The sequence below is a fragment of the Mastigoproctus giganteus genome, chromosome 13 (genome assembly GCF_048544385.1).
Source record: "Mastigoproctus giganteus isolate SK-2022 chromosome 13, ASM4854438v1, whole genome shotgun sequence".
In the NCBI taxonomy this organism is placed as follows: Eukaryota; Metazoa; Arthropoda; class Arachnida; order Uropygi; family Thelyphonidae; genus Mastigoproctus; species Mastigoproctus giganteus.
Window position 1 is genome coordinate 60,453,561 of NC_143587.1, and position 20,681 is coordinate 60,474,241.

Sequence of the window (20,681 nt, forward strand, 5' to 3'; positions counted from 1 at the left end):
TAATTCGCAAATGCCATTTTCTGTAATTTTTTTATTAATAATTTTACAGTGTTCAGTATTACTAATGCGGGTTCCTCCTTTACATAAGAAGATGACGAGATGCATTTAGAATATTGTGTTCAGGTTCATTTGAGGAAAGATTGCTTTTTGAAAGGGTTCGAAGAAGAGCAACCAAATTTGTGAGGAGCGCTAATCGCTGTGTATATGAAAATACGAACTGCAAACCTGACGTCTTAGGAGGGGGGCTGATAGAGGTATATATAAGGCCCTGAAGGGGATTAGTAAAATCAATGAGAGAGGTACGAGGAGGTATCAACAAGTTCGTACCCTGACATAAATAAAACATCAGTAGGAAGATGCCGTTTTTAACAAAAATTGTCTACATATTCAATAACTTACGTGAAATTTCATTCCCGTAGGTGATCGTACACCAGAGGTGGAGCCCGGAATCTGAGGAAGGACGCTATGGTTGACAAAGTGGTGTATCGAGCAGTGACCAAGTTCCTGCATTTGCAAGGCAGGAAAGCACAGGAAATTGACGAAGAAATAAGAGCTGTGTATGGGCAGAATTGTCCATCCTATGACATTGTAAAAAAGTGGAAACGGGAGTTCCAGTGCGGCCGTAAAAGTGTCTTTGACGAGCCAAGAGAAGGAAGGCCATCAACATCTACAGACAGTGAGACGTTTGCAAAGGTTGAGCAGCTGGTGCTGAGTGACAGACGTCTGACAATTCATTTCATCGCAAATGCAGTGGAAATTAGTCATGCGTCTGCCCACAGCATTTTACATGACCATCTGCACATGTCTTAAGACCTTCACACGATGGGATCCAAGATTGCTGACCCTTTGCAGAAGCAATGTAGAATGCAGTGTTCTCACCAAATGCTGGATTTGTGGAATGCGGATGTTGAGAACTTTTTTGATCTTTTGGTTGGTGACAAAAGACGAATTGCTGGGTGTACCAGTATGATCCGGAGACTGAAGACATGTCAAAGCAGTAGCTTTGATTCGTCTCAGGACGTCATCAGTGAAGTGGAATCGTGGTTTCAGGCAAAAAGTGCGGACTTATATGATCAAGGCATTAAACAACTGGTCCATAGATGGGAGAAACGTTTTACTATACATGGAGAGTACATTAAAAAGGATTAAAGTTCCTGTGAAATTTCACCTTTCTAAGGCTATTATTTCTAGGTAAGGGTACGAACTTTTTGATAACTCTTCGTGTATTTTCACTGGCAGAACATAAAATAGCCAGGGAGCACAGATAAGACATTTTGGGGAGTTAGCAGAAGGCGAATCTCATGAAGTTTATTCTCGGCAGTGTGTGTGTAGATCATTGGAATCGGCTTCATATGAGAGTGAAAATATTTTCCTTTTTTTTTTTTTCTTTTTGGCAGATAAAGAAAAAAGTCAGCTTTCTTACATCATTTAATCATTAAATTACTAATACTTTCCCACATGTAATAGACCCAAAGACAGTTCAATTTTCCCTTTTTTTCATAGGTATTTATTCTCTTTGCTTTTCGTTCTGTATTTTCTTAACGGTATAAACGCATTTACGGTTTCCATGAAATTTATGAACATGATATCTTGTAAATTTGTCCCTTGTTGAATAGTATAAAGTGCGGTCATTACATGTTGAATTTACTCCTCAGGAAAAAAAAAAAAAAAAAAAAACGATAACCAGAGAGAAACAAATAAAAGAGAAACAATACATTAAAGGTCCTTTCTTTGAGTTGCACTTTTCTGTCAAGTTACCTTTCTCACAGGTCACATCAGTCTTCCTGGTTCGACGTATCCTGTTGCCGAGTAGTCTGTGACCCCCGGAACATGAACCCAACAACTGGTCGCACCCTGCAGCCTGGTTCACATAATTCGGGAGACGTGTTGGTGCGAGCATCTTGCGCACCTTCTGCTAGTGTATGCGGAGTGTGGTGGGCATCGTGACGGAGTAGTCGTCTTTCCGAACACCTAACAATGGTCAGGGGGTCAAGCCCCTCCTTAGAGAAAAGGTGGCGACTGGGTGAGGCCCCTTCGATGTGCGGGGCGACGAGGAAGGCGTCGTCCATCGAGAAAGGGGTGGGAGCTTTTCATTAAAATGCAGCCACCTGACAAGATAACGATCATTACACTCATTAAACGGACGCCTCCAAACGAAGCTGAAGTGGTGCGAGCGCTGTAATGACATTGTCCGACTGGTTGCAATCGGCCCATCCGCGTTTGTATTCACGCTCGTAATTGCTTACACTTTGTTGTTTCCGCTCGGCAAACACCTCGACGTGTCTCCCTTCGTCGACAGCAGCAATGAAAAACAGTTCAATGACACACCCGGTGAATTCGTGTCTGTTCCAGTGAGAGACAGAGACCTTCGCAGATGTAATTCACGGGACACTTAACTGCACACCGCTTTCAAAATGCGGTAAGTTTCCTTAGAGAAATGTCGGTGACGTCTCCAGAAAGTAGCAAACAAGACTTCTCTAAGTTAAAGAGAGGCCGGTTTGGCAAGAGTTCTACACCTTTCTTTCTGACTTTGCTTCCCCCCCCCCCTTTCATTTGTTTATTCTCCGTGTCTGTCTGTGTCTCTAATTCTCCTTCTGTACTTCTTTTCTCTGATTTCTTATTTCTTTTCTCTCTCTCACTTATTTGCGATTTTCTTTCTTCCTTTAAAATAAACCTCCTCGTGCAGAGGAGTTTAAACTTTACCCCATTCCTTCCGTCCTTTACCCTTTCTTTTCTTTTATCTTTCATTCTTTTTATTTTCTTCCTTTCGTTTTCCTTTCCTTCTTTCTTTCTTGTAAGATAAAAAGTCTCACGAGAAAGAAAGAATTTTCCGAAAGTCTGTTTCCATATTACCATTCCTTATTTCTTTCCTAAAGCCAACCTCTATATTTCTTTCGCTCAGGAGGTTCCCTTTTCTCAATTAGTCTTCTCCCCTTTCATTTTCATGGCCTTGCTTCCATCGACTTCCTTATTGCTATCTCTGCCCTTCTCAAGTATTATTTCTTTTATCTTTTCCTCAGTGTCGTCCACGTGACCACCCACATAACCCTGCAGCTGTAATTAGTCTAGCACACTTTATATTTCGCTTTCCAGTGCTGGTTTGTTGCATCAGTTTTTGAATTTCAATAAGCTATTGAGAAACAGATATTCCGTAAGCTCTCCTATTTAGGATAGGCTCCAGGAATTTGGTAAAATCCTGTTAAAATATTGGAAATAACCTACTTTAAAGCAGGAAATCTCTGATTGTATATTAAATTGTATTCGTACCCACTTTTGGCAGCCCTCCATATTTTAATCAGCGAATTACAAAATTAATCCTTCTCTCTTGCTGAGATATGAGATAACGGAAAATGAGTAAGATGGTCGCTTTAATTTTCATTATAATTTCAACAAGTTTTACTGTAAAAATAATTTAATAATATTACATCGATTTTGTACATCATTAACTTAATTCGATATTTGGGGAAGGCTTAACGTCTTCAGGGCAAAAAAGTATTCAAATTCTGTAACTCAAAACCAGACGTTACCTTTTTCAATAAACAAAGAAACGAACCAACACAGGTGTCCTTTGATCGAGTAGATGGATTTTCTTGCTTTAAGTTCCGACAGTTTGCAGCCAACCCTTCACTTTTCCTCCCAGTCACATACAACGACAGGGTCACTGAACTTACTGCAGGTCATAACTTGTCAGTCCTACCTGAAGCTCGCATCTTTGACATATGCTGCGAGTCATCTTTATCGTTGGGGGTTATTAAAAGGGGGGAAATAACGCGTGCGGTTATGGAATTGTGAAAAGTGTCGTGTGGAGGGACGGACGGGTAACCATTTATTCATATTGGCGTATATTTTGTTAGTGCAGTTCCGCATTAACTTGAATCTTTCTGAAAGTGGGTAGGATTATTTGCTGCTCTTCTAAAAGAAAAGTAGAGTGGCAAATAACTCTGTCTTAATTTGTTGTTAATGGTATTACAAAGTTATTATTGTTAATCAATGGAAAGTTTAGAGATGATGCCAGAGATTGCACCTATCTGGCAACAGCACGATGCAAACAGTAAGTTGCCGGCAGGTTTACATTCCGTTGTGGATGGAAAAATTTCATTTATGAAATTGTGCTTGTAGTATAAAAATATATTTATACAGAGATCATTATTTTAAATCTATTTTAATATACGATCAATATTACAACGTTCGCATGTTCTCTGGATCTGTTGGTAGTCTTACTTTCAGTTCATTTGTTCATCAAAATATTCCAAACATTCTTTAAGGTTGGGAAAGTTTTTAAAGTCTGAAATGAAGTTCTGTATATTTTACTGGATTTATTTTCTATACTCTGTTCTTAGTGTGCATATAAAGGTCGACCTTCATGATATTTGATGATGAGGGAACATTCAACTTTCCCGTGATTAGTTTTGACAGTGTCAGGATATTGACCATAAAACGGTAAGCGGAAGGCTATAGATCCAGTTCAACTAAGATCCAATATTCCATGAAGTATACCTTTGCTTTGTAGCTCCGATGAGCTAAATTGGTACTGTCATGCAATGACATTGGTAATGTCACGTGTACTCGTTAACTACTTTCTGCTCTATTACCCTGACGAGCATCCCATTTCTTAAATTTTCCAATTGGAATCCTGGAAAAGCATTTTCTTTCATTTTCATTTTGTAATGAAACTTTGGTTAATCTATTTAATCCATAAAGCGAGAGATAAATCTGACATTGGATTACCACCTTGTCATGTTGAAGACTCAACTGGCACATCAGTATGTCCAGCATAACCTTTTTAATATTGTGTATTGTACTGAATACCTATTGTTAGACTAAGTTATTTTTTATCAACATTTGAGTGGGTATATGAACTACAAAAATCACCAACTTGGAGAAGTTTGAAATGTGTACTGTCAGACAACACCTCTGTTTAAATATCCCTCATGAAGTGCATTCCTGACATGCAAAAGACGCCACGGGACTTTGCACCATCTTCTTCAAGTGCTATTAAATGGGTGCTGAGTTTAAGAAGGGCAGAATTCCATTTTAAAATGCCGACCATCCACCCTTATTCTGAAGAAAAGGTAGTGAAAGTGCGGAATTCTGTCAAGTGATTCTCTTTCTGAGTGTGCATTAGAATTTCATGTGATAGGATACATCAGCAATGAAAAATGGCTTGTGGTAATTTTTTTTTATTTTCATTTATTTCCCCCTACACAGGTAATAATAAAATACTTGTACATCTAGACTACAGTACATTTGAAAATTTTTCTGAGGCCTCTAGAGATGGGAGCCAATGTATTTGATCTAGAGCCGTGTGGATATTCTGAATACAGCCCGCAAAAATTTATAATGAGTTTACAGAGTAAACTCATGATGTTACGCCTCCCTTCAATCAGGCTCCATATTAAGAGGAAAGGGAGTAATGAAAAATTATGGTGAGTGAGTGAGCCTCTAGCGTGCGGTTAGCATGGCGTGGTTAGGGCACGAAAAAACGTGTTCAGGACACCCTATTTGGCGTTGGTAGTTTCCTGGAAGGCTGGTCGAGAGTAAGCCGTGTATTCTCAGACGTGCTAGCGGTTAGGGATGGCAGGAACATCCATCAACCATCTCTGATTTCGAGGTCATCTAGGAAGTAACCTCCTGTTTCATAACTCCAAGTGTTTTCGGTTCCCCAAAATACCTCCTACTATGGAATCGTGCTGTAAAAAGAGATCTAAGACGAATGCGGAAGTTAGTAATCATGTCCAGTTTAGTGTAGAGTAGCCTGTCAAAATCTTTATCCCTATGACCTTTGAACTATGTATAGATTTTGTAAGTTGGAGCAGAATGTAAATTTATCATCAAACAAAAGTGTAGAGTTTAGCAAAATATATAAAATGTAGAATACAGGGACAAGCTAGTCCCAAGTTAGGCGCTCTGTGTTTATGTCGCATTCCTTCATCTCTCTTAGATGGATATACATGCTGTACCTTCACGTTTGTAAAGGCTTAGTCAGAAATACGATTTCTAGGAATGATGCTTTGAGCCTGTAAACTTAAATGTTCATGAAGCATAAATTGTGTATTACTATAACCGTATATAACAATATGCCAATTCCGGTTTTGCTGAAATGATTAATAATTAAATACATAACAGACAATGGAAGAGTTCGCTACGATAGATCTTTAAAAAAACATTTTATTGGTGAGTTAATCGTTTGAGCGTTGAATGAAGTGATGCAAAATTATTTAATGCTTAGAATAAAATTCATTTAATCTTAAAGCATTAGTTAGTTAAATTGGTGTTTCATCATATGCTCACAGCATGAAATTACTGGTAAGTGCAACTTATGAATTTTCTATATTAGTTCTATAAGACTTTGTGACCTTGTTTAGGTTTAACAATATAGAACGCTTTCATAATCCTTCTGTACGGTCGATCTGCCAACCTGCAGTGGACCAGCGTGGCAAATCATGGTCCATTTCCCCAACATGAATTGTTAAGGAGGCTTCCATCCTGCAGTGGATTGATAATGGCTGTTGCTTACCATATTTTACCCCAGGGGCTCACAATGGTGAGTATGGGCTTGGCGCACCTAGGGTCCTGAGCTGGATATCATCATCTTTCTTCATGATTTCCTTCTACTTTTATTCTTGTTCCTCTCTTTCTTTTTAACTGTGCAAAATGAACCTCGCCCATTGACTTTTGGCCTTCAACCTAGTGGACTTGTTTTTTTTTTATATAAGTCCTAGCCACTGAAATCTCAGGAAATTAGGTGGCAGGACCTGCCAGAGTAAAATTCTTAGACTATTGGGTACCTGGTCTGCCTCCACGGGACCAAGTGTGGACAACGTTGGACCTCAGCAGGGGTCAAGCGGCTGAATGACCAGATGAACAACATAACATCACACAACTACGTGATCATCATCCACACACTTTTAAATCTCTGGCCTTCCCAGCGAATTGGTACACCTAGGCCGCCATAGCCTAGTGGTCAGGCGCGCGGGTGCATAAGTACACGTGCCTTGAGTGACCGGGGTTCAAGCCCGTGACTGCTGAATACGGTGCTGTTTCTTGTATCTTGTAAACTCCTCTGATCGTTTGGTCGTCCCGGAGTATAAACAGAAAATTTATTTATTTATTTATTTATTACAATCAAAGCAACGGGGAGATGAGGAAACCCCTGGTGCCGTTTGACATCAACACTCTCTTTGTCTTGTGATTTTGTTTATTTTTTAAATTGTATTACAAACTTATCTATCCTTCAGTAGAATATTTTAAAAAAAAAACACTAACTTGAAAAGTTAACAGTAACAACAAATATTGTACCCATTTATTGGATTACACCAACGTTATGAAAACTTTCAGAACGACCATCCGAGGGCCAGGAACGATTAAAAACGGAATATAAATTATATAACGTAAGGGAAAGATATTTCCTATATATTATTCCAACGAGATAACCCAAATTTTTCTTTTAATCTTAAAATAGTTGGATAAAAAATCGAAATAATATTAATAAATAAAATAAATAATAACAATAATTAAATTTTAAAAAATAAATAAACTAAATATATTTAAAACACTTCCAACTTTTAAACACCAATACTCAGTCTGAATGAACATATTAATGAATATATAGAATGGCAGTAAGGTGTGTCCGATATATATTCTTGCTTTTGTGATCGAAAATTCAAATTTGTTTCCATAGCAACGTATTATTGATGCAAGTAAGCAATGGAGATGAAAACGTGCTCGGTTTCTAGGGGAAACAACAAAAAAAAAAAAAAAAAATACTAATGTTAGGCAAGAACAAATACTTAGTCAGAATAGTTCCCCCTAGACAGGAGGGCCTCTCGTACTAGTGACCATACATACCTTAGTAACCTTGACAACCACACCCTACCAGAGGGGAGATAAGGAAGATTTATGGACTTGCCTTAATGCACACGTTCATCTTTAAGAACGATCTTAGAAGCCTTTGCACGAAAAGTAAACATTTAGTGATAACCTGATTATTAATCCAGTAGCCAGCTATATAAAGTTTATTGCGAATAGGGGAGCATATTTAGGATTTTACCGATTAAAATTTGCCCCCCCCCCGCCCCGGGATTAATCTTGAACTGTCTTGCTGATGGTAAAAACATCTTGCTTCATGCACCTGCAACTTGTCTTGGGGGTAATGGAACTTGTTTTGGGCATACTGCTTATACTTTATGAGGGGGGAGAGTAAATGAATCTAAACTCAAATAAATAGCAAAAATTAAACCAATCTCTAATCAAGATGTAGTGTAGTCATGAACTGCACATGCGTACAACGTTTAAGTGATTACGAAGTATCTGTCTAGATTGGATTAAGGTTAGGTTAAGTTAATTTCTGTCCCCCCCCCGCCTCGTCAAATTCCAAGCAACATAATAACCCCTTTTCCTTTGCCACTTATAAATTTCTTAGGATGAGACAGGCCCAATGCAGATATCTAATGTTCTTCGAAACTGTATATCTATATCCATCTCTGTCAGCATCACTACTTATCTAATTGACTAATTAATCATACCCTTGCTCTTGTCTAGTTTTTATTTGTCGATTGTAGCGACATCTTTTTGAAAGAACTGAGTCAGTGACCCTCTATGCGCTTGGGGTATCTTCTAAGAATTTAAAGGCAAAAAAAAAAAAAAAAAAAAAAGTCACGTGCGTGGATAACTCTTTAACCACTTCCTTCCCCTATTTGACTATTTATGAAGTCCTTCAATAGAATTGCATAAAGAGTCAAAACTTTGGATACCCTTTCTGCACAGCCGCTTCCAGTGAATGGTCTTATTTACCCACCAGGTGAGGCTAGTAATCAAACTTCTATAGCAATGTGGTGGTGTCTTTATCTGTGATTGTACAGAATGCGTTTTAGTGTTACAGTCTACCGGTCTTTTTGCTAATAGAGAAGGATGTTAAATAAAAGTAGTTTTAATCAGAATCACAACGTACTCGGCTAATACTCTTTCGTGTGGTAATCCTGTCAGATTAAGATGGATACTTCTTTATACTGCTCTGAGAAACAGTATTGTTTCGTTTTCTTTTACTTCCGCTAAACGTTTTAAACGTACGAAGTTGATAAGAACTGCAACAAAGTCCAAACAGTACTTCCTTCGCTATTATGGGCTCTGAGTGACAGATTAGCAGACCTGATATCGGGCATTCAAATCTTGAGGAAGGGCAAAGACCCCAAGGGAAAAGTTCATTCAAGTGCAGTACTTATAAATAAAGCTCCAAGTAGTTTCCACAAAGAGAAATTAGGAAAGGACATTGTAAAGAAAGAAGAAGTAAAATTGGCTTAAGTTCTCAATATCGATAAAGCTTTTATTTCAATTAAATTTTAAGTAACCTTTCGAAAATATGTATATAATCACTTGGTAAAATTAAAGTTTCTCTATGTGCCAAAATTATAATGTCACTGTTTTGAAATGATTCTTATATTTTTAAACTTTTAATATACACCTTGTGTCATTCAATGATTGATCTCTAAGCCAATTGAATGCCATTGAAAACTTCGTATTAGGGATGAGGGATTTTTGTTGTGGTGATTGGGGAAAATTAAGCCCAACTAATTAGAAATTTGCAGGTACTAAATTTGCAATTTCAACATCAGTTGGCGATTTTGTTCTCTATGATTGCTTTTAGTCTTGTGCTTGAAGGACTGTGGGAAAATGTGTGGTGACTGTTCTGGTAATATCTGAATATGAGACCTCCCTGTAAAGCATCTTTACTGCTTCTACATTTGTTCTTCTTCAGGTATTTATAAACATTTGCAATAATTGTTCTGGCCAGGCTATATAGAACTTTCTCATGGTTAAAAGAACAGTCGATTCCATTACAAATTAATGAAGTCATTAAACAGTTGAATGCAAGATACAAGTTTGACATTATATATCTTCAATAAAGTGGATGAAGTTGTATTGCTAAGATCCTACGCTGGATTGGAGGATGGTTAAAAGCGTCTTGGACTGGTTGTATATGTGGTTCTTAAAAATGGAACCAAAAATTTAATGCTTCTAAATTTAATGTTGTGTATTTGGCGAACAAAAAGTTCTCCAAATGCACGTATAAGATATGGGGAAAGAGCTAGAAGTTTTTCAAGACGAAAAAGACTTAGGTGGTACAGTTCAATCTGATATGAAAATTTTTATTCTTTGTAATAATAACACATCTGAAACTATTTTTTCATTATACTACTGATTCAACTGTATCATTGTTCTTGTAATATCCTGATTTACAATGTCAGTTCGTCATCTATGTAAATGCATCAATCCTTTTCGAATGATATGTGATGTATCTTTGTAGATGCAAATCTCGACGTGAGCAAATATATATATTCAAGAATGGCTTTGTAATGTATAATAGATTGGCTTGAACAGTCGTGGCATCACGTTTAACACCGCATTCATGACGTTTTTTATTCTGGACAAAATATAAAACATTTAAAGAAATTTCCTGGATTAGACTTCTCCTCATTTTGAATCTTCATAATGGACCTACAAGTGTCATTTAATCCATAGAGATCATCACAGTATTATGTTGGGACTTTGCAAATGCTTTCATTGTACTGTATTGTACTGTGATATGTACATTACATTGAGAACGAATTTACCCTCTACTAGGGAATCTGAGATAGTTGTATATCAACATGAATAGTGGTACAGCATTGTAAATAGATGGGGTAACCCATCTATTTCCTGGTAACCCCAGCTTTCCTGGGGTTACCAGAAAAGCTGGCTAGTACGCATAGTGCAATAAATAAATAAATAATACGTATCAACAAAGTATTCCTTGGTAGTGCCATTATCGGCCCTCGGGGTTAGTATAGTGGATATAATCACTGTCCTCTCCACAAGGGCAGAAAAGGCCTCAGTTCAAATCGAATATGACGTGAGGAATATTTATGATTTTTTTTTTTTTTTTTTTTTTCTCACAACCTGGCTAAGTTAGACTTAGACTGTCTTAGAGGAGGGTTGTGTGATTTTATCTCCTGGAAGTGTGTGTTTTTCGTGCAGCAAAGCGACCGAATGAACACGCAGTTCATTCGGTTCAGGAAAGCTTTTGACACTGTTGCGCATGGAAGACTACTGTACAAATTTGAGCAGAATGGTATTAAGGGTAAGTTGCTACAATGGATAAAAGGATGGTTGAGTGGGAGAAGACAGAGAGTGGTAATCAATGGGTGCTGCTCTTCGTGGACTAATGTTATTAGTGGAGTCCCACAGGGTTCGGTGTTGGGTCCACTGTTGTTTTGTATATTTATCAATGATATTGATGAAGGTATATCAGGCTTAATGTCGAAGTTTGCAGATGATACAAAAGGTTGGCAGGGTTGTTAATGACAGTAATGGCAGTGTGCTACTGCAACAGGATCTAGATAATTTGGGCAGATGGGCTAAGAAGTGGCAACTGAAGCTTAACCTTGACAAATGCAAAGTACTGCATATGGGTAGAAGTAACCCCAGAGAAACGTACCAACTGTGTGGTACTACACTTAAGGTGGTAGAAAATGAAAAAGACCTGGGAATAATTGTGCAGTCAGACATGAAGTTTTCTGAGAGGCTGCCAGGGCAGGTCATGGGGTTTTGTCAATGATATACAGGAATTTTGCTAGCAGGGAAAAGGAGGTGATTGTCCCTCTGTATAAGGCAATGGTCAGGCCATGCCTTGAGTACTGCATACAGGTCTGTAGGCCTCATATTAGGAAGGATGTAGATTTTCTTGAGCATGTACAGAGAAGGGCAACAAGATTGGTGAGGGGAATGAAGGAATCCTCTTACCAAGAGAGGCTTAAGTTCTGCAAACTGCAGCGGCTGGACACTAGGCACCTGCGAGGTGATCTGATTGAGGTGTATAAATTCACCTTAATAAATTTAAGGGGGCATAAATTCAAATTGAGGAAAGACAGATGTAGAATAGATGTGCGGAAATTTGCCTTTATCCAGCGGATGGTTAATTGCTGGAACAAACTTCCACTGTCGTTGTGGAAGTTGATATGTTAAATAAATTTAAGGAGAAACTGAACAAACATTTAGAGGGAATTGTTTAGTAAATTTTTTTTTTTTTTTTTTTGGCTGATGCTGCATAAGCTCATAGACTTGCTTTCTTGCATCACATGCCACTACTACTACATACACTAACCCCTCATAGTTGTTGTTGAGTTTTACGCGCATCAGTATTGCGCTGTATATATTATGTCTGTAAATTGCGTGTGTTCTGTGGTCGATTTTCTGTTCACTGGGCAAAAAACCCGCGTTTCCGGGAGGGAAAACCATGTTACCCTCGCCTGAGACCGACTAACTCAGTCTCGTTGTGAAAAAGGCCTATAAAAATTTCTCACGTCATTAACGGGATTCGAACTCAGGTCTTTTCCACCCGATGGGGGGGAGGACGATGATCATACCAACTATCCTGCCCACGAGGGTACGTTTTATGGACATATTTGCTTTGTCGTTTTACAAACATGTAAGTCGAACTTTCCCATCGCGTGATACTCTCGCACATATCTGGTGCGAAGCGTGATGAATATACCTACAAGTCTCGATGTGCATAAATTAATGAATAATAGTTAATAAACTTGGCACGGTTTTATGCAAACAAAAAAGACCTGTTTGAACAACCGTTTTCCGGGTAAACACCTAACAAATATAGCATTTTTATTAGCACGAATTTTATGATACTTTTTTATCTTGTTTATAAACTTCATTTCTTCAAAAGAATTGTAATTTTTTTTATTAACTTTTGATCACCAGCAAACTATTAAACTTTTGAAAGTTGTAATATTAAAGTCGTGTAAAGAATTTATTAATAAGATTGAAATAATACTTGGGTATTTCATTTTTTAATAAAATTATAATGAATAACGGAATATGGTAAATTTAAATATTTAGAGGGTTTTAACATATTTGTAATACAATATTATGCAAATATATTTACAATACATATTCTAGACATGGAGCACATAATATTCATTTTTATCCCATCTACTTTTCACTCTTGTATCAAATTCATTGGCTTTTTCGGAATAAAATAGTAAAACTACGAGTTAGTCATTAAATTCGAAATCTTTTTAAACAACTGCGATTTTTTGCTGCTAGTGAACGCCAGAAACAGCGCTGTTCTCTGATATTTGAAAATAAATAAGCATAAGGGCAACGTGCAGTACGCAGAAATGCAAAAGCAGATTTAGCGTTTCATATTGACGACGGTGCTGCCATTCTTGCTGAATATTTATTCTCATCTTTTATTATAGGGTATACTCTTCCTCTGATTTGTGCTGACCATGCTGTTGGGTTCTTCAGAAATACGTTTCCCTATAGTGAAACAACAGAAAAAAAAGTTGTGGAAAAACAGAAATAGCAGGCATTGTTGGTATTAATGCTATAGTGGGTTCCTATTCGTATGTATGTACAATATACAGTTTATATATCCTGTACTACAAAGGGTATTTGGTAGTGCAAGATTGCAGGCACTTGACAGTACCAGCACTCCCACATCGGCAGCGCTAATGCAGCATAATCTTGGCTCGGTAGGAGACAGACTCTCCCAGCTTGCCAGCAAAAAAATAAATAATATAAAAAGCAACAAAAAAAAATTAAATCCCGTGCCATGAACAGTGATATCAGAAATTTATGGGTATGTGGAGTTCAGAAGGTAATTATCACGTACAGGTGATAAACCTCGTTTGTGAAAATTACATCCATAAGGTATATCCAGCCATCCCACCTGAAAAATATGTTCCAAAAAGAAGGTCACACTCAGGAAGAAAGTCACATATAGAAGGGGGAAGTCCCATCAGGGTAGAAGTAAAGTTCAGTAGGAGGTCACGTCCAGGTGTAAGATCACTTCTGAAATAATCAGATTCCAGTAAAGATATAGATCCATAAAGATACGTTCAAAAAGAGAGTTTCCAGTCAGATTAAGAATTTGTTGGAACCAGAAGGCAATTTAGATGAATCCTCTTCTTAAAAATTAGTACAGCATTCCTTTTGCTGAAATAAGGTGGTGTTCATCTGCAGGAGTCAATGAATAAAGTTTCAAAACTGAATCTCGACTCATCTGTAAAGAGAATATTGGCCCGTTGGTCTTGTCACTATAGATGGTGTTGAATGCATGAAGTCAGTCAGGCTCCTGTGGTGGGGGTGCGAGAAGGAACACCAAACAATGGTACCTCTTGCATGGGATCCTTTTTCTGAATTCTCTGCATAGTTTACCTTGAAACCGTTATTCCTGAGGTTGCTGAGAGCTAGATAGAGAGCTGCCTAATTGTTATCTCTCTCTCTATATATAGTGTCTGACCGTTAGGGTCAGTTAGTGATTATCTTAATACGCTGTGACTCTTGGTTACAACATCTCAGTCAGATCAACCTTGTTTTCAAGACACCTCGCTTGCTTTCTAATGTTTTCACAACCTTTAAATTGCCGTTCTTTACATGTTTAAGATCTTGCCATCTGAACTGATAACTGTCCTACTATCATTCTGCTAATCGATATCCACATCCTAAAGGAACCTAATCATTTTGTAACGCGTTATATTTGAGCTCACGTGGTCGCTAAATATGGTAATGTTCTTTCGCTCTCTATATTGTAAGATTCTCTGACCCTGTGTGGCTGTCACGGAATATAAACAGGAAATTTTAGGCCTTACTTAGGCCAATTATCAAAGAGAGATTGACTGCTCGACTAAGTCAGGCTACGATCAACAGAAACGCGTGCACTACCGTACACGCGTTTCAGCTCTAAGCTCTGCAGCTGAAAATAGTATTCTGACATAATATTCGGATATATCGCTTTAGACAGCATCAGGACTCAAATTTCATGTAAAAATTTACTTATATAGGGCCGGCCCATCCATAAATCGAGCCTATACTGCTTTATATGTCAACTTGTACTCTGAAGGTCTAATGGGAGAAATGGAGCAATTTTTCTGCTGTAGTGATCTCGCTTATTTTTCGCCTCTTTGTGCCCTTAGGTAGCTAGCTAGTAGATATCTTCAAGTTTGACTAAATAAGAGAATTTGGTCAAATTCATTATTCCGGGTTTGTCTCAACTAACATCAGTCTCATTACTCACGCAAAATCGAAATGAAACTGTGTCATGGTTTTTTGTTACGCTCAAAGCCTACACGTACCACCATTGCACTGGTCTCATTTTACTCCTGAGCTATTACAGGATTACTAAAGATATTATGGGGCGCCGCAAAGCGATAACCTTCCTGAGATATTCTACTGCATTTTGAGCTTTCTAGGTAAATGTCACTCAAATATGACGTATATACAATTACTAGAAACGCATGAATACGTATCTGCAATCGGAACGTTTCGATTCTACGCGTTTTACTAATGTTGACAACAGTCATGTGATCTTGTGCTGGCGTGTACCAGGACGTAGTCACGAAATCCTGACGCTCAACATTAGCAAACCCCTTTGGGCAAGGTAGCTCATGGCTGATAGAAAAACTTAACAAGAACTTATCAATTCTGGTTAGCAATTTTTGAATTTCGGGGTATCTACAGAGATATTTGATAACGAATGTAATGTCAATACCAAGAAAATAGACGGGAGAGTAGATCATGAAAAACTGACTTTTTTCTTCTTTTTTTTTTAAATTCCAACCAGTATTAAAACGTTGGGAATTTATATTGGCTATCGCATTTGTCAAAATAATCGTCGTATGTAACAGAGAAAATGTTTATTGATATAACCATTTTAAAGTCTTAACAACTTTGAACAGACCACGAGTTTTATTATATGGGCCCGGATACTTAAGTGTATGACTCTTAAAACTCTCAGCATATCATCACCAATGTTTGTGACTCATTTCCAAAACATTTCCTGCAAAACTTCTTTTTTTCTTATTATTTGGCCGCAATATTTATTTCTGTCCAATTTTTAAGAAAGGGAAAGATGCCGAAACAGAGACACGGGCAGATACACCAAAAGAAGTAGGTAATTAGATGGAATCAACCCTGTTAGTAGACAGCCAGTACTGGAATTTGGGACTCCCAATGGGAGGATATAACAGAACGTGCTGGTTCTTTTATCTAATCCACCCACTGCAAACAGACAAACAAAGGGTGGCACCTTGAAAAAAAAGAGAGAAGCAGACGGTACGGCCCTAGTTTGGGTCGTACACCGTCTGCGATATCACGGGCTTTTGCTGTTTCGCCTACTCTGGCGGAAGTAAGCCCTTCTCACATCTGGCAAAAACGGATCTTGATGGGCGAAGCGGTTCTGTTGGGAGCTTTGTTGGTATCCGCTAAGTAACGTATTTTGCAGTGGGTGGGCAGGACTTGGGGGAAAGCTTTGGGGATGGGATAAAGAACATCCCATGAAGAGAAACGATAATATATTTACTACTTTCTGACGCGAACAATTGCTGAAATAGTTGTGAGCATGCGTAGAGACAAAACATTCAACTGTGTTGATTCATATTGATTTCGAATGGATAGTTGATCTTCCCACGCTTTAATATCGTATGGCACATTCGTCAAGATAAAAATATTTCGAGCATCCGGTTCCTGCTTTCCATGAGCACTCACGTGCAGTACCGCGTTGTTCATATCATCCCCTGGTGACAGATGTGTCAAGGTTAAAAGGGTGACGATATTATGCGTGACAAGCAGTGCCCTCTGTCGTCTGTACCCTTTCTCTTTCTGTAGCACGTAAAACATATACATATAATTTAAATAGGTTGATGAGTGTTTATTGGAGGAGGACAAGATTATTAAATGTCCTTCACATTCATAAAATAATGTTATTCATTGAAAATAGGACATGACCTGTTAATGGTTACAATATATTATTCTAAATCAGATAAAACAAACATCAGTGGGGCAAAAGAAACAAATAGTTAAAACGTGTCTCCTAGAGGTGGCACTCTCTGATTATCATTAATCATTTCTTGCATTAGTATTGAAATTAGATCAGGTCTGCCACTTTATCGTTTTATCTGGGATATTTGTATTACTCTTTTTCATAGGAGTTTCCCAAGCCTTTACGAGTAAGTTAAGATATTGTAATCTGGGTTTTTGGAGGCGGATGTCCAAATTTCTACAGCGTAGAGCTTTTTAAGGAACAGTATTCAGAAGAGGGAGGGAGGGTATATAACTAATTTAATCGAAAAGAGACTCATTTACTCATTAAGAAAATTAGACATCAGAGAGATTTTGCTTTTTTAGTGGGAACCTGAATTTTAATAATATTCCAAGTCTCAAGTGTTTTTCAGTGTTCAGATATAAGATTAACAGATGAAGCCAGGTATTTAAAAGAAACCCAATTAAGATTTTTAACTATATGGGATCTGAAAATGGAAAACTGGAAGTCACATTTTACGTTGGCCCAAAGAAGTATTCTGTATTCAACGAAGAAAAAGGCTGACCAGGTTATTTCTGAGGCATAATGCATTGAGGAATCAAATGAGAATTACTATATACAATATATTTCAATATACAGTAATATGGCAGGAGAAGAAACATGAATTAAATTCAGTCTAAGAATCCGTAATTTTTTAAAATAAATTTATTTAAAATTATTAATCTGTTTGATAAAACGAATATCTGAATTCAAAATCATACCAATATCTCTGTGCGAAGATACCGAATGGAATAATTTAATTTTGGAATATAAGCAGGTTTTTTTTGTTTGTTTTTTGTAATCATGGAGCAGGAACTTAGCCAGTTAAGTGCCGCTATGGACGAATTTCACCTCCTCCTACTATGCTTTATTACTAATTAGAAACTTAATTAGTAAGCTTTTATATATTTTTTCTCTCTTTTTAACGTTTACAGATGTTATAAACGTGAGACCTTTATCTCATGCAGAACCATAGTAAGAGCGGTGTGACCAGGTAGAGGACACAATTGACAGGATGCAAATAGAGTTGTGTGCTATCTCTTTCTCTCTATTCTTATTGTCTGTTTTGACTGAAAGAGAAAAACATTCGCTGTTTGCCCAGGGTGCGAAATTGTCTAACTATATCTCTGGTCTTATGACCAATCTGAGCGTTTGTGACTTGAATAGCTGAACTACTACCGACAACATAGGAAAGTTATAATTTTTTTAAACGATAGTGGACAGACTTGCTGACACTTATTATCTCCTCTGCGAGCTGCATTTGTTCGTAACCTTTTTAATAAACACAGTGCATCTGAGAGGATGTAGAAGGCAGGAAATGAGCCGCCAGGTTGTCTCACTTCCTGTTAAACACAGATTTTCGCTGAATTCTAAAATACCCAATTTGCGAATTGTTAAACTTCCGCAACTAGTTTCATAATTTTCATTAGAAAATTTCATGTTCCATTTCCCTTCTTTTGAAGGCCGAACACACCTTTAATAGAGAAAAATGAGATGGTGAAAATAATCGGTTAGTCAATTAAATCTCATATATAAAATTTAAACTACAATACTATCATAGAATAAATTTATCACATTGGTCAGACCGTCATTTGTAATTACTCATTATGAAAAGAATAAAGATACCGTAATGGTAATAAATTAAACTCAATGAGGAAGACATTGTTCTAAGACTTGCCAAAATTCTTCTAATTTCATTATTAAAATTCTGTCAAATAAAATATACCTAGTGGTTAAAAAACATTTCAATATATACCCTACTCAAGTGAAACAATATTTTGATGCCATTTACGTTTCGAAGACGGTTGTATGTGTTCTTCCTCAGAAAATTATGATCAGTGGTTTAAATTAATTCTTTTATGGATAAAGCTGTTGCTTGTTTATATTTTAAATTTGAAAAATATGTAAGAATAAATAAAATTTATATATGAAAGACGTTAAATAATTTATTTATTATTATTGTTTTCTATTATTCGTATTTTTTATTTTTTTTATTTATTTTTTAATTTTATTTTATACATAATTTAAATGAATATAAATGTTTTGTTAGAATGTTTAACTTTCGTACTTATTTTTAAATAAAATGATTCTATTTATTTGTTATAGGTGCTTACAATTCTCGGTATTGCCCTGTCTACTTTCTGGTCTCCCTGGCATGAGAACACCATTATATGGCTACGATTAGCAGAGGGTTTGCTGATCCCTCTAGTTTTGTATATCACAGATCCACCGCACCGAGGCGCTGTAAGAAAAGCATTCCAGAGAAGAAGTGGTGCTCTGACAACATTTGCCAGTAAGCAGCTACTTGAAACTGTATTTATTTATTGAACGTGATTTTTTTTTAAATATTTAATCATATGAGATCGAAACTGCTGAACATAGCGCTGTTTGCAACTTGATCATTTAAACAAAATTAGAATCAGCGCCATCTAGGAAGTCAACAATGAATTATTAGCGTATTCCCATAATCAGTTTGAGCTACTACCAAATTTGGTTTCGTAAAGCCGGATATCCGGTCACCTTAGAAACAGACCATTTTATTTCCTGAATTAAAAAAAGCAAACAAAACAAAACTTGCAAGCATTAGTTTTGTGGTTTCGCATTTATTTCTTTAGCAGAATCTTGCATTTACCCATGCGATTATTTTATCATCTTACAAAAATGATGTCACTGTTAATTATTCGAAAAACAATAATTACATGGTATCTAGTACTGCCATAAATGAAGGCTACGCATCTTCGAGATGGGCTCAAGGTTTAGCATTTCTTACGTGCCTTAATTAGAATACGCACGAAAAAGGGATAGGCTCGCGTGTTCTTTGTTTATTAACCCCTCTTCAAAAATTAACCCATTATTCTTTTGTGGCTAAGTTCACTGTGTTATCACGGTGGGAACTAAACGTGGAGAATATTTATTAAATGGAAGTATTATTGATATTATAAGTTTTGCGACTTTGGTTGTTAATTCCTTTCTTAAAATACAGTGACATCACGCAGATTTCGATTCCAATGACAGTGTCGTAGTTCCAATTAATCGTTTGTCGTAGTTCCACTTTCTTTATTTCTTTTTTTGTTGCGGAATATATATTTTATTGCTATTCGCACGTTTTTATTACAGTTACTAATTGCCTCTAACATTTTTCTATTTAATCCAAAAAATTCTCATTTTAAAAATTAATTCTGAGAATCTAACTCAATGTATTTTTTACACATCCATTCTCTTAGGTCGTTTCCACTAACAGCGATTGTGCTGTTTGATTAATGAGATCTACCTTTTGACTTAAATAAGTATACCTTGAAACATCGTAGTGCATTTTAGAAGAGGCATTCGTAATAACGAATTTTTATTTTATTTTTTCTAATAATTTTTCTAATTTTATTTTGTCCAATAATGAATTTTTAGAGATTAATTAAAATAACTGAGCAGAGAGAAAGGGCAACAAGGAAAGGTGGTTAGGATTATGTCCAAGAACCTACACTTTCTAGCAAAGTTATCTCGTTGGAATTGTGTAATCGCTAGCGCCCTCTGTGATATTTCTCCCTGGTCGCTATCATAAATCTCATAAAAAAAATAAAAAATTGGAACGATCGGTAGCATTCCTGTAATATCTTTTGAGAGTCATCGTATAATGTTTTTTTAAATAATACTACAGCATAACAAAAAAAAAAAAAAATATATATATATATATCAGTTTAGGTAATAACTAACGTTTTTTCTGTAACATTTTTTCCAGATATTGCAAACGCCTTTAGCTAAACAAATTTAGCTATACTGATCCAATATTTACGTATCAGCAGCGCCCTCTCTCGAATCTTTTCCTGGACAGATT

General features: G+C 36.8%; 1 protein-coding gene across 1 annotated transcript in view; it reads left to right on the plus strand.

Moving 5' to 3' along the window:
* LOC150076096 (uncharacterized) overlaps positions 1-20,681 on the plus strand; it is a 50,628-nt gene that overhangs the window by 25,055 nt on the left and 4,892 nt on the right. Inside the window, exon 2 of the mRNA XM_090388159.1 lies at positions 18,959-19,145. Coding sequence (XP_090244285.1) covers positions 18,959-19,145 — 187 coding nt within the window. The remainder of the gene's footprint in view (positions 1-18,958; positions 19,146-20,681) is intronic.